The 14,851-nt window shown below is 36.3% G+C and overlaps 2 protein-coding genes across 2 annotated transcripts in view; both read right to left on the bottom strand.

The window, feature by feature from the left end:
* LOC125275126 (exostosin-1c) overlaps nt 1-2,562 on the bottom strand; it is a 64,570-nt gene extending 62,008 nt beyond the window's left edge. The window contains 1 exon segment of the mRNA XM_048201814.1: nt 2,101-2,562. The gene's annotated coding sequence lies outside the window, so the exon portion shown is untranslated.
* A 1,938-nt stretch (nt 2,563-4,500) lies between these two features.
* Nucleotides 4,501-10,011, bottom strand: LOC125275125 (probable thiopurine S-methyltransferase). The gene is made up of 9 exons (XM_048201813.1): nt 9,857-10,011; nt 8,844-8,950; nt 8,034-8,126; nt 7,827-7,959; nt 5,821-5,873; nt 5,669-5,743; nt 5,491-5,576; nt 4,912-4,956; nt 4,501-4,793 (listed from the first exon to the last, which is right to left on the bottom strand). The coding sequence occupies exons 2-9, from the start codon at nt 8,936-8,938 to the stop codon at nt 4,675-4,677; spliced, it is 699 nt and encodes a 232-aa protein (XP_048057770.1). The 5' UTR covers nt 8,939-8,950; nt 9,857-10,011; the 3' UTR covers nt 4,501-4,674.
* Between the last annotated feature and the right edge of the window lie 4,840 nt (nt 10,012-14,851).

Raw genomic sequence — 14,851 nt, 5'->3', positions numbered from 1 at the left:
GGTTATTTAACCCAGCGAATTGGGTTGTTTTAACCCAGCGAATTGGCTGTTTTAACCCAGCGATTGGGTTATTTAACCCAGCGATTGGGTTGTTTTAACCCAGCGAATTGGGTTGTTTTAACCCAGTGAATTGGCTGTTTTAACCCAGCGATTGGGTTGTTTTAACCCAGTGAATTGGCTGTTTTAACCCAGCGATTGGGTTGTTTTAACCCAGCGGTTGGGTATTTAACCCAGCGAATTGGGTTGTTTTAACCCAATGAATTGGGTTGTTTTAACCCAATGAATTGGCTGTTTTAACCCAGCGATTGGGTTGTTTTAACCCAGCGATTGGGTTGTTTTAACCCAGCGGTTGGGTTATTTAACCTAGCGAATTGGGTTGTTTTAACCCAGTGAATTGGCTGTTTTAACCCAGCGATTGGGTTATTTAACCCAGCGAATTGGCTGTTTTAACCCAGCGATTGGGCTGTTTTAACCCAGCGGTTGGGCTGTTTTAACCCAGCGATTGGGTTGTTTTAACCCAGCGTATTGGCTGTTTTAACCCAGCGGTTGGGCTGTTTTAACCCAGCGGTTGGGCTGTTTTAACCCAGCGGTTGGGTTGTTTTAACCCAGCGGTTGGGTTATTTAACCCAGCGAATTGGGTTGTTTTAACCCAGCGATTGGGTTGTTTTAACCCAGCGATTGGGTTGTTTTAACCCAGCGGTCGGGCTGTTTTAACTCAGCGAATTGGCTGTTTTAACTCAGCGAATTGGCTGTTTTAACCCAGCGGTTGGGCTGTTTTAACCCAGCGTATTGGCTGTTTTAACCTAGTGGTTGGGCTGTTTTAACCCAGCGATTGGGTTGTTTTAACCCAGCGATTGGGTTGTTTTATCCCAGCGGTTTGGCTGTTTTAACCCAGCGATTGGGTTGTTTTATCCCAGTGATTGGGTTGTTTTAACCCAGTGTTTGGGATGTTTTAACCCAGCGTTTGGGATGTTTTAACCCAGCGTATTGGCTGTTTTAACCTAGCGGTTGGGCTGTTTTAACCCAGCATTTGGGATGTTTTAACCCAGAGGTTGGGCTGTTTTAACCCAGCGTATTGGCTGTTTTAACCCAGCGGTTGGGCTGTTTTAACCCAGACGTTGGGCTGTTTTAACCCAGCGTATTGGCTGTTTTAACCCAGCGGTTGGGCTGTTTTAACCCAGCGATTGGGTTGTTTTAATCCCAGCGGTTTGGCTGTTTTAACCCAGCGATTGGGTTGTTTTATCCCAGTGATTGGGTTGTTTTAACCCAGTGTTTGGGATGTTTTAACCCAGCGTTTGGGATGTTTTAACCCAGCGTATTGGCTGTTTTAACCTAGCGGTTGGGCTGTTTTAACCCAGCATTTGGGATGTTTTAACCCAGAGGTTGGGCTGTTTTAACCCAGCGTATTGGCTGTTTTAACCCAGCGGTTGGGCTGTTTTAACCCAGCGTATTGGCTGTTTTAACCCAGCGGTTGGGTTGTTTTAACCCAGACGTTGGGCTGTTTTAACCCAGCGATTGGGTTGTTTTATCCCAGCAGCTGGGTTATTTAACCCATCAAATTGGTTGTTTTAACTCATCGATTGGGTTAAATGTTTGCCCAACCTGCTGGGTAGTTTTATTTAACTCAGTCATTGTTTAAAAATGAATGTATTTCCTGCTTAAAATGAACCCAAAATATGTTGGAAATGAACATTTATTAATATGCTTAATGAATAATAATTAAATAATAAACATGTATTAAATTGCTTATTAATAAATGTTCACATTTTGATTATTATTTTTGCCTCTAGTAATTACGTGTCTGATTTTTAATTTCCAAACTATTTTTGGGTTCATTTTTATCCAGCCATACAGTAATTTTTAAACAATATTTGAGTTAAATAACACTGCCCAGCATGCTGGTCAAACATTTCACCCAACCACTGGGTTTGTCCATTTTCAACCCCGCATTTTTCAGAGTGTATAACATTTTAAGTTTAAATCGCTAAATATTCGTCACGTCTGCGCAGTTTGAATTTAATGAATATTTACCATTTCTACGTTTCTACTTGTTTATATTCTCCACTTGTTCTTGCGCAAAGGTCGGATTAAGTGCGTTACCTGTTATTATGACGCTGGTCCCTCGTTATGGCTGCATCCTCATCCTCCTCCTCCTCATCATCATCATCATTCCCGATATTGAATGCTTCCTCTTATCCTCTCTGTCAAACCGCTCTGCTTGTTTTCACCAGCACAATATTACGTGACGCAACAACTCTCGTGCCACACAGTCCACCCTGAACCTCACCACAGACACCTCCGCTGCCTTCAAAACCCCGTCTCTCTCTCTCTCTCTCTCTCTCTCTCTCCACCTCCTCCTCTCCTCTGAAGCGCGTGTCTTCTCGCTTTACCAGCTCAACAAGCTGATTGAGTTACAGAGCGACTCGCGCAAGCATACGCACCGGGCGCGCGCGTAATCTCACACCTCCTCCCGCGTGCCCGCCCTCTCTCCCCACTCTTTAATGATATAGAAGCAGATTTGGGCAAATATTAATATTCCATTAGGGGCTGCAATTATCCTGAAGCTGAGCTGTCGGCTTCCTAGACAGAAAGAGGCGTTCCTCCGCGATAATAATGTGGGTTTCTTACCTTAATTGCGCGTCAGATCATGTGTATGAATGAGGAGATGAGACCTCCGCCTGTATATGTAGTCATTAAGCACACAGAAACGCCAGCAGCCACGTTAATATTTTATCGAGCTGGTGGATGGGAGCTGTCGCTGCCTTGTGTATGAAATATGACAAGGAAACAATGGTCGCAGTGCCCTTGGGGTGGATTGCGCGCGGCCGCAAACAATGAAGTTCCCCGGAAATTGCGCGTTCTTGATTATTAAAAAATCGCATGAAATAATAAGCAATAAAATGAATGCATCAATGCGATGCAGAGGCACAATGAAACATAAGACTGTGTATGACAGACAGTGCCTCACCCTGAACTTCAGCTGACGCGTGCGCTCCACAAATCCCGTTCAGTCGCGTTCAGATGCTCATCCTTCTCTTTCTACTTCTAGAGGTTTATTCATATTGATATGATCCGTTACAGCATCAGTATATGGGGCTACATTGTTCATTTTCTCGCATCCACAACATTCCAGTCGACCCCGCCCCCGGCGTTCGTGATTGGCTCAGAGACTCGGGGTGCCCGAGCACGAGCTATATTTAAAGTAAACAGGCGCACATCTGGACAGCGGTGCGCGTCACTGTCGCCGGAGGTCGCGAGCCGAAGCTGTGCGGTGAACCAGAAAAGACCTTGACTGTTGCCAAACTATTTCCCCGAGAGTTTTTGTTTTGTTTTTTATATAACACGGTTGATTAGCGATGGGAGTCGTAATCTAAAATCAAATTCACACGGCGAAGATAACATTTAGGCTGCTCGGAGGAGGCATAAGATGCATTTACACGGCAATTAAAACTGTATACATCGATAGTGAGAGCTGAGGCGGCTCAGAACAGGCATGGTTTAGTCTGGCTTTAATGCAGCATTGCGTCTTTGCACTGATTTTCAAGCGTGGAATAAAGCAGTGTTGACTCGACTGTGTAAAATCGCCTTCATTTCTCTTAATGATTCGTTAACTGCATTTCTTTCAGTACCTTTAAGCTAAAAATATATGGAAAAATGCATTTGTTACTGCCTTAAAAAGTCTGTTGCCAAATTTCAAAAGATTCAAATAGAACAGTAAGACTACACTGGGGTTGAAAATGGACAAACCCAGTGGTTGGGTTAAATGTTTGCTCAACCTGCTGGGTAGTTTAATTTAACTCAACTATTGCTTAAAAATTACTGTATTTCTTGCTTAAAATGAACCCAGTCTGTTAGAAATTAACATTTGTTAATATGCATTAATGATTGAACATTTATTAAGTTTAATGAATAACAATTAAACAAACATTTATTAAATTGCTTATTAATAAATGTCCACCTTTTGATAATTATTGTTTCCTCTAGTAATTATGTGTCTGATTTTTAATTTCCAACACATTTTGGGTTCATTTTAAGCCAGACATACAGTCATTTTTAAACAATATTTGAGTTAAATAAAACATTTAATCCAATCGTTGGGTTTGTCCATTTTCAATCAACTTGGGTTGTTTTTAACCCAGCATTTTCTAGAGTGTAACTAGCCAAAGAAATGCATTCTTGCTTGTTTACATGCTTTTAAATGCGACAAACACACATTTCAGGATCTACATCTATTCAAAAGATGCTTTTATCCAAAATATTTAAATATAAATACTAATAACCCAATACTATGTTCATTTTTATAAAATACCACTGATTACATCAAAATCTCATAATGTCAGGAACTCTAACTGCAGTTCTTGTGTGTGTTTATACAGTAAGCTTAACAGGATGGTGCAAATAATCAGTCAGGAAAATGTCAAACTACTGCCCTCTTGTGGTCAAACTGAGAACTCACATCACTTGATGCCTCTGGTCCAGTTATGAAATAAACACAAACTATTTTAAAAATAATTAATTAATGATTTATTAAAATATTTTACATTATGTTCACATATGAAACCAATAACTTTCAGGTTACTGCAATTTGTCCCACTTTAACCCTATATATATTTTTTTAATTGTATTGGCAATCTTTACTTTTTTTAATCACCCTCCAGCTGATTTGGTTATTGATCACTGTGCTTTTGGAGTGAGAAGGTAGACTTTCTCTGTCAGTGAATCCAGTCCCCATGATTTGTGTCTTTCCTCAAATCCATCGACAGACTGAAGCAGTTCAATGTCGCAGCCCCCTCCTGGAATACGAGAGATACTGCCATCATTATTGGCTAAAAAATAAACGCTCTATAATGCATAATAAATGACAAAAAACATGACAAAAAATAGCTAAGATGACGTGTGACCAAAACTCACCAAAAGCATTTTTTACATCCTCTTCTGATACAAAAAATGGTGGACCTGTACGTCAAATGTGGTGACAGAAAAGATCAAATACTTTATACAAAACACATACACTGCTGTTCAAACGTTTGGGGTCGGTTAGACTTTTTTTTCCTTCTTCGGCTCATCAAGGCTGCTTTATGTATTAAAAATACAGTAAAAACAGTGTAATATTTTTACAAGTGTAAAACAGCTGTTTTCTATGTGAATATATAGTAAAGTGTAATTTATTCCTGTGATCAAATCTTGATTTTCAGCATCATTACTCCAGTCTTCAGTGTCACATGATCCTTCAGAAATCATTCTAATATGATGATTTGCTGATTTGCTGTTGAAAACAATTGTGCTGCTTCAGATTTTTGTCGAAACCATCATAAATTTTATTCCAGGATGAATAGAAAGTTCAAAAGAACAGCATTTATTTAAAATATAAATCCTTTTTTAACATTATAAATGTCTTTAATGTCACTTTTGATCAATTTAATGCGTCCTTGCTGACCCCAAACATATGCTTTTTAATGAATAATAATAAGGACTCTTTCCTAACATCACCTTTGTAGAGCTCAGGATTGTATTCCATTGTGTCCACCAGATATCTGCAGTCATTGTTCATTAAAGAAATAAGGAGCGTGGCGTACCTTTGGGATGAAGAGAGTATGTGTTCAAATACAATCCCACTTAAACCATAAATAAATTAATGGATGTGAAATATTGATTATTTAATACGTACTTCTGCCTGTCACATGGGTTTATGGCCACCAGCGCTCCTCTATCCCAAATCCCTCCGAACTTTCCTGCAACAGCACTGTGAGACCAAAAGAGGCATTTAAATGTGCTTCATGTGACGTTTTATCATCTAAAATTAGAAAGTATAAAACGCACCTGGAGAACTTGTATAAATCACACTGATAGATGGAGATCTTTCCATCTGCGCTCTGAGAACAAGGAAAATGCATTAGCCGAGAGAGCATGACACAGAAACATCACGCCGTCTGCTTCCATTAAGGAAAGCTGAAGCATTGTGAGTATCCATCTGTATTAATCTGACACAGCCAAAATCCACCATTACAATACAACGAGTCACACTATTTTAAATGTAAGAGTGACACGGCCATTTGTAACTTGAATGTGTAAGGCTCTCTGTCATTCACTTCCAGTTATTTTACCTGTAGACACAGTCACAAACACACTGGTTTAAAGCACTTTGTTATTCTTCTAGTTATTTATCTATAGAGGATAATGAACCAGATAGTAGAGCTGTACGACTCTCCCACGATTCTGAACAGACAACTAAACAAAATAACAATTTACAAGAGGTTCTGACAAAATGTTAATTGCTGCAGACTGTTTTAAAAATATTTAATTAATTTGAATGAATTATTTTGAATATACTGTATTACCGGATGAATTATCGTTTTTGAATAAATCTGTTGAATGAATGATTCAAAGACTCACTCATGAAGACTTCACTTGTTTCATTACTGGCTGAATCAGTATTTTTGAACAAGTCTGTTGAGTGAATGATTCAATGACTCACTCATAAAGACTTCACTTGTTTCATTACCGGCTGAATCAGCGTTTTTGAACAAATCTGTTGAGTGAATGATTAAACGACTCAATCATAAAGACTTGTTTCATTACCAGACGAATCAGTATTTTTGAACAAATCTGTTGAGTAAATGATTCAATGACTCACTCATAAAGACTTGTTTCATTACCGGATGAATCAGTATTTTTGAACAAGTCTGTTGAGTGAATGATTCAATGACTCACTCATAAAGACTTCACTTGTTTCATTACCAGACGAATCAGTATTTTTGAACAAATCGTTTGAATGAATGATTCAATGACTCACTCATAAAGAATTCACTTGTTTCATTACCGGCTGAATCAGCGTTTTTGAACAAATCTGTTGAGTGAATGATTCAATGACTCTCTCATAAAGACTTGTTTCATTACCAGACGAATCAGTATTTTTGAACAAATCGTTTGAATGAATGATTCAATGACTCACTCATAAAGACTTCACTTGTTTCATTACCGGATGAATCAGTATTTTTGAACAAGTCTGTTGAGTGAATGATTCAATGACTCACTCATAAAGACTTGTTTCATTACCAGACGAATCAGTATTTTTGAACAAATCGTTTGAATGAATGATTCAATGACTCACTCATAAAGACTTCACTTGTTTCATTACTGGCTGAATCAGCATTTTTGAACAAATCTGTTGAGTGAATGATTCAATGACTCACTCATAAAGACTTCACTTGTTTAATTACCGGCTGAATCAGCGTTTTTGAACAAATCTGTTGAGTGAATGATTCAACGACTCACTCATAAAGACTTTTTTCATTACCAGACGAATCAGCATTTTTGAACAGATCTCTTGAATGAATGATTCAAGGACAAACACATTTTTTAACAGTCACTTGTCAGCACCTACTGGTGTAATGATGTAATTGATACAATCTTGATTTGAAGCATCAAATTACTTTCAAAAGGTGATTTACTCTATTTTGATCACTACCGTAGACATCAGTGTTTATATCCTAACTACAAGCTTCTTTCCCAGTACTTCTGTGATGATATGAATTATTATAAGACAGAAATAACGATACTGTGTGGTTGAAAAGACTGTTTGTGAAGCTGTTTCTTATCTATACATGACAACGGCTCTCTCTGGATCAGAACACAGATCTGAATGTTCACTGTTATCATTGCCGAATCATTGTCATTTAAGAATAAGATCATGTGGGTGTTTGAATCGAGATCTTTTGCAGATCTAGTGGAGAGTAACTCAATGTATGATTTATGAGTACTGTAATTTTATCATTGGCTTGTTCCCTGAAAACACTATAGATGACAAATATGAGATCTTCAGATACCTTGAAAAGCTTTGCTCCAGGAATAGCCGATAGTGGTTCTTCATTATAAGCAAGATTTTGCTCTGCAAAGAACTGTTTAATTCCTTTTTCGGAAATTTCAACTCCAACAACTGTGTGACCCATATCAGCCAGCCTGAGAAAATATATGAACATTTTAGGGAGCTCTAATTACATTTTTAACATTATTCATTGAAACAGACCTCATACCATTTCATGTCTACAGCTTTTCCACATAATGGGAAGAAGAATCGAACCTCCTTTCGTCCACATACGACTTTGTCCAAGTTGTTTTCCAGCAAACTACCAAAAAGTACAAAAAATCTCTGAGATATTTAGAGTTAAATAATACAATGATAACATTGTGTGGCTCCTCTATACATTTATGGATAATTCAAAATGAAGATTATTCATTCGTAAGCAACACGTGATGGGCATCTAAATCATGCAGCTATATGAGATATGTTAAAGACACCATATTATGCCCTTTTACGGTCTTGATGTTGTTTTTGGTCTCTACTAGAACAGGTTTTCCTGATTGAATGTTGATTATTTTCCTCATATTCTCCATTGTTGCAGCTCCTCTCTTCCCAGTCTGTCAGTAACGCTCTGATTAGTTCCTGTCTCTATGAAGCCCCTCCTTCTGAAAAGCACAATGTGCTCCGATTGGTCGGCTGGAGCAGTGTGTTGTGATTAGTGTTTGGGAAATGTCCCGCCCCTTACCATAACCGCCAGTTTCAACACACTACTAACTAACTCAACCAGGCCCCGCCCCTTTATTCTGCATATGAATTATTTAAATGAGGAATATTGTGAAGAAAACTCAAGATGGAGGCGTTTCAGGGAGTTCAGAAACACTGACACTCATATAGAGAAGAACTTTGGAACATTGCAGGACTTTTTCATGAAATATGAAAAACAGCAACTTTACACACGAAAAAAACAATGGGACAAAGCTTAATAGGTCCTCTTTAATATGCATGATTATAGTAGTGACCAAACATGTGATTCTGTGATTACTTGTGCACTTGAGGTCTGTGAAAACCAGTTCTTCCTTCGTGCCACCTGTTCTCCCACTCGGATAAAGCCATGACCCGGTTCGCCTGGGCAGACATGTCCTCTCTTCTCTTCAGGGTAGCGGACGGTTGCAAATAATAAAATGCAAATTAGATAAGCATGCATAGTTAGGAGAGCAAAATAAATAGGCTGATGAACGTTTAAACATAAGGAGGAAATGCTTTCTATAGTTGATGTCAAATGTTGTGCATCTGATCAAGCTACTGTGGCACATATTAATCTTTAATTATCAGATGCAAGACAGGTTTAATGGCATGCATGCATGAAGTAAACTATGCAAGATACAGAAAATACTATCCAGACTATTTGAAATATGTAAAGTATGTAAAGTACACTTCTACTGCTGTTTCTGCATTTAAATGCTTAATTTTACTATTCAGTCTATGTCATATTAATAATGCTGTATACTGTTGGGTCAACACAATTCAATATTAATACATTTCAATGTTTGATTAGTCATTTTTGTTAACTTTTGTGCAATAATCATTTTGTGTGTGTGTGTGTGTGTGTGTGTGAGGTCACCACTTGATTTGCATTGTAAAATGTAACTACTACATTAATTACCTAAACAAGGCTTCAAAAATGATTTTTCAGTGCAAAATCACCTGATCTACTTGCAGAATCACAATGACAAAGCATTATATATCATGTTATCTGTGAGTTGTTACTTTCTGTTTGTGCTGAAACTGACACAATATTACAATGACCTCAATAAATGTATCATCTGACTGGTAAAACTATCAGTGGGCGGATCATTGGACTTTCAGCGGCCAATAAAAGCATTCATGTTACTTTAAAAACATAGGCTATGTGTTACTTTTGTTGCATTGTACAATGCAATTCACCAGTCTTTAAAAAAAAACACTGAGCACACTCAGCCAAAATAAGTTAATCAACATTCAATTCAAATCTGCGAACGACACTGTAAATGTTTGATAAGATTTGAGATTTGTTACCTCGCTTTTCCAATTCACCAGAAGAGCAACTTCTCATATGCTTCGGTTTCATAACAGGAAGAGTTTGTGCGTGGTGGGCGTGGCTTCACACATAACGTCACACGTCGCTTTCGTTACTGGCTGTCGCTAGGTTGCCGTGGACGCTTCCAGCTCCGGAGTTTACTGTAGCTAATGAATGTAATGTGGGTGAATGTGACAAAACCGACTGAACCGGTAGGTCACGTGTTCTAGACTGTCCTAGAAAATCATGTAGGCCTACATCATTCAGTATAGGGCAAATAAATGTAAATTTAGTTGAGTCATTTCTAATTTAAATCAAGTAACATCATCCAAGTCAAACAGATTGATCTGAAAAATCACCTTATTCTATTTAAAAATATATATATTTATATATTATTGTAAAAAAAAAATGAGTTCAGCAAACGTTAAAGTCTCCCTGTAGTCAATAATTTTATCCCTTCAAAATGATCAAAATGAATATAAAAAAAAAAAAAAAATTTCAAAAAAAAAAAAAAAAAAAAAAAAAAAAAAAAAAAAAAAAGCTTGAATGTAACAGTGGTTCAATATTAATATTATAAAGCCACGAGAATATTTTTGGTGCACCAAAAAAAATAAAATAATGACTTATTTAGTGATAGCCGAATTCAAAACACTGCTTCAGGAAGCTTCGGAGCGTTATGAATCTTTTGTGTCGAATCATGATTCGGATCGCGTGTCAAACTGCTGAAATCACGTGACTTTGGCGCTCCGAACCGCTGATTCGACACGCTGATTCATAACGCTCTGAAGCTTCCTGAAGCAGTGTTTTGAAATCGGCCATCACTATATAAGTCGTTATTTTGTTTTTTTGGCACACCAAAAATATTCTCGTGGCTTTATAATATTAATATTGAACCACTGTACTCACATGAACTGATTTAAACGTATTTTTAGTACATTAATGGATCTTGAGAGAGGAAATGTCATTGCTGGCTATGCAGGCCTCACTGAGCCATCGGATTTCATCAAAAATATCTTAATTTGTGTTCTGAAGATTAATGAAGGTCGGGTGTGGAACGACATGAGAGTGAGTAATAAATGACATTATTTTCATTTTTGGGTGAACTAACCCTTTAATATGGTCGAGAGAAAAATAAAGTCTTACTCATTTCCCCCTATTAACTGCATGTAGGGTAACAATGCCTTCATTTGGATGTTGGAAAATGAAAAATAAATTGTTGTTCTTTAACAGTCTATCACTTTTTTTCTTTCTAAAATCAGTTTAGAAGCCTAAGAAGAAAACAACAAAATGCATCAACATATCAAATGCATTTCAGAAGCTGTTTTTCAACATCAGCTCGTACAGTTGGCAGACATCAGGAAATAATTATGGCGTAATAACTTCATTCTCTTGGCATGGTGGTCATTATGAAGGACTTTGATGTATTATTCTGAGCAACTGATTTACTCAGTTTCATTTTTCAAAGGAACATTGAGAGACTCTGCCTTCAAGACCTCAATAAAACTCTCACAAAAGGCATGTGTCACGATTCAGGATGTTAAATGTAGGTACTTTGCTTCGTAATGAAAACAATATGAGCAATGAAAAATGGCATTTCCCATAATGGTTTAATATACATTGAACATGTTGCAGTGGCGATCGAGAACAGGAGAATGGGAGGGTTTCTATCGCTGCTAAAGTATGCTTTTACTTTTATTTTTATTCTATTTTATGCATTTTATTTTAAAGGGGTTTTATTGTTTTATAATGTTTCCTGGGGTGCACTTATAATGTTAGTAAGCTTTTTACATCAAAAATTGTCATAATTTAGAAATAAAAGGCATTTTTCCTACCTTGATTATATTTGAACGCTCTGATTTAAGGGGCGTGTCTGCTGTGAGACTTCAGTGTAAACACCCACTGCTGTGATTGGATAACATCTTTCTATTTTAATATAGCTCAGTATTACTCTCTCGAAAACCTTTAGCATGTTTTTACTATTACAGCTCTCAAGGTTAACTAATCGTGAAAAGCATTATGTTTAGATCGTGGCATGAAAGGTTGCAGTGATGAACATGTAGTCGATCACAGACATGTTGTTGAGCTCATGAAAGCAGTGATCTCGTCATTGAAACTCAATTTCTGCACACTAACGAATGCTTTCATCATAACTAACAGTGCAAATGTGATGTAACTAAGAGATTCGTTTAATAAAACGGGAGTTTTGGTCACTGATAAACTTTCTCTGTTTGATTGACAGCTCCAGCGATTGTAAAGGGAGCGTTCTTTGATCGTTTTCTATATATAATTTAATCACCGTTTAAATAGCAGAATATTTTCATCCTACTAAGAGAAACAAGGTGAAGTTGAGCGTTTAGTCACTGGATTGATTTACTGACACACAGACAAAGATCATCTGACTGTACATGAATCATTAATATCAGATCAGGCATTAGAATGAACAGTTACTGACATGTTGTTGCATTACTGTCGAGTCCATATCGTAAAAGTCTGTTTGCGCCGAAATGCAATTGATTTACCAACGAATCCACAGTGAAATGAGCCGAATACAAATAAATAAAGCTCAACTGAGACATTCACATTGTTGAAAATAAATAATCATATTCCTGCATTAGGATCCTTTGAAAGGTAATGTTATTTTAGTCCTGAATCGCTCTTCTCTCCTCCTCATCTCACTAACACACCAGTGGGCGGAGCTAACACTGTAATGGTGAAGTAGGCGTTGATTTCTTCCGTGGAGGCGGGGTTTCACCTATCTATGACAGGATCAGTCGTTTGCTGGGTCTGGTGTCAATAAAAGCTTTTATTGGATTAACAAGGAAAATTTCAGTTTTGAAACTTACAGGATATTCTTATAGTAAGATGACCTCTTATACAGTACAGTCCAAAAGTTTGGAACCACTAAGATTTTTAATGTTTTTAAAAGAAGTTTCGTCTGCTCACCAAGGCTACATTTATTTAATTAAAAATACAGTAAAAAACAGTAATATTGTGAAATATTATTACAATTTAAAATAACTGTGTACTATTTAAATATATTTGACAAAGTAATTTATTCCTGTGATGCAAAGCTGAATTTTCAGCATCGTTACTCCAGTCTTCAGTGTCACATGATCCTTCAGAAATCATTCTAATATGCTGATTTGCTGCTCAATAAACATTTATGATTATTTTCAATGTTGAAAACAGTTGTGTACTTTTTTTTTCAGGATTCCTTGATGAATAGAAAGTTCAAAAGAACAGCATTTATCTGAAATACAAAGCTTCTGTAGCATTATACACTACCGTTCAAAAGTTTGGGGTCAGTAAGAATTTTTATTTTTATTTTTTTGAAAAGAAATTAAAGAAATGAATACTTTTATTCAGCAAGGATGCATTAAATCAATCAAAAGTGGCAGTAAAGACATTTATAATGTTACAAAAGATTAGATTTCAGATAAACACTGTTCTTTTGAACTTTCTATTCATCAAATAATCCTGAAAAAAAAAATATTGTACACAAATATTTTGTACAATTGTACACATTAAATGTTTATTGAGCAGCAGATCAGCATATTAGAATGATTTCTGAAGGATCATGTGACACTGAAGACTGGAGTAATGATGCTGAAAATTCAGCTTTGATCACAGAAATAAATTACTTTGTGAAATATATTCAAATAGAAAACAGTTATTTTAAATTGTAATAATATTTCACAATATTACTGTTTTTTACTGTATTTTTAATTAAATAAATGTAGCCTTGGTGAGCAGACGAAACTTCTTTTAAAAACATTAAAAATCTTAGTGGTTCCAAACTTTTGGACTGTACTGTATATCAAAAGTTAAATAAGGAAAAGTTGATTTCTCAATTCATGACCTCTTTAATATACTGTTTGAGGAAGGGTTTTGCATTTTCATACTCTTAATATTTACTTATAGATTTCTTCCTGTCTAATATATCAGTTTCTTATACCCTAAATGAACAACAGCCAACAGTAAAAGCTCATTTCAGTTGTAATTCTTTGCAGCTCTTTGATTCCAAATATTTTTGCCAAAATACTGGCTGAAGGAAAGAGCTGGACGTGTTTCTCGCCAATCTCCTGCTCTACTTCTCTTGCTTCTTTGAGAAGAAAGCTCTGGAGAAAAGACCAAAGTCTCTCGTGAGTTTGAATTTGGAGCCGGGCCTGAATTAAGCCTTACGAAAAAGCATGAAATTATTAAAGGAGCTGTGCTTAATTACTGAAATGGCACAATTAAGATGTGCATGTAAGCTATCAGCAGCTAACACAGCATGTCATCCTTTACAGAGGCAGATGACTGCAGAAACATGCACTGTTAAACATTTTAGTGTGAAATTACAGTATATTTCAGGTTAATTGCATTACTTTCACGGTAATTTCACAGCAGGTGAAACAGTCAAGTGTAGTCAAGTAAAAAAGCTGCGAGTTTAAAGTATTGGAAAACAAACAGTATCTGTTTGCAGTTATACTGATGGATGAGCTTTGACAGACGTGGCCTGAAGGGCATCCAGGTGGTGATTGGCCGATTGCACTTCTCAGACAGCTTTAACCCCGCCCTGAATGAATCAGAAGATCAGCAGTTCACAGAAGAGGGTCAGTCTGAGGTTGTGGACCCGGACATACAGCACTGAATAACAGATAAGAAAGTGTCCACTTGATGGAAACACAAGAAAACTGGGTAAAATTAAAATTTAGTCATGTTTGACTAATGAACTAGTTTTGACTCATTATTATTATTAACATAAATTATTTTGTATTATTTTTATTATATTTAAATTTGTATTTAGTATTTACAATATATAATATATATATAATTAAAAAATGAAATATTTAATTAAAACAATACAATTTTAAATGCTAAATACAAATTTAAATATAATAAACATAATATAAAATAATTAGGATTATTTATTAATAATTAGGATTAATTATTAGAAAATAATAATTATTATTTTAAATAATTAAAATAATATATAATAATTAGGAATATAA

The sequence above is a fragment of the Megalobrama amblycephala genome, linkage group LG9 (assembly GCF_018812025.1).
Source record: "Megalobrama amblycephala isolate DHTTF-2021 linkage group LG9, ASM1881202v1, whole genome shotgun sequence".
NCBI lineage: Eukaryota > Metazoa > Chordata > Actinopteri > Cypriniformes > Xenocyprididae > Megalobrama > Megalobrama amblycephala.
This window is presented reverse-complemented; position numbering and strand designations above follow the sequence as displayed.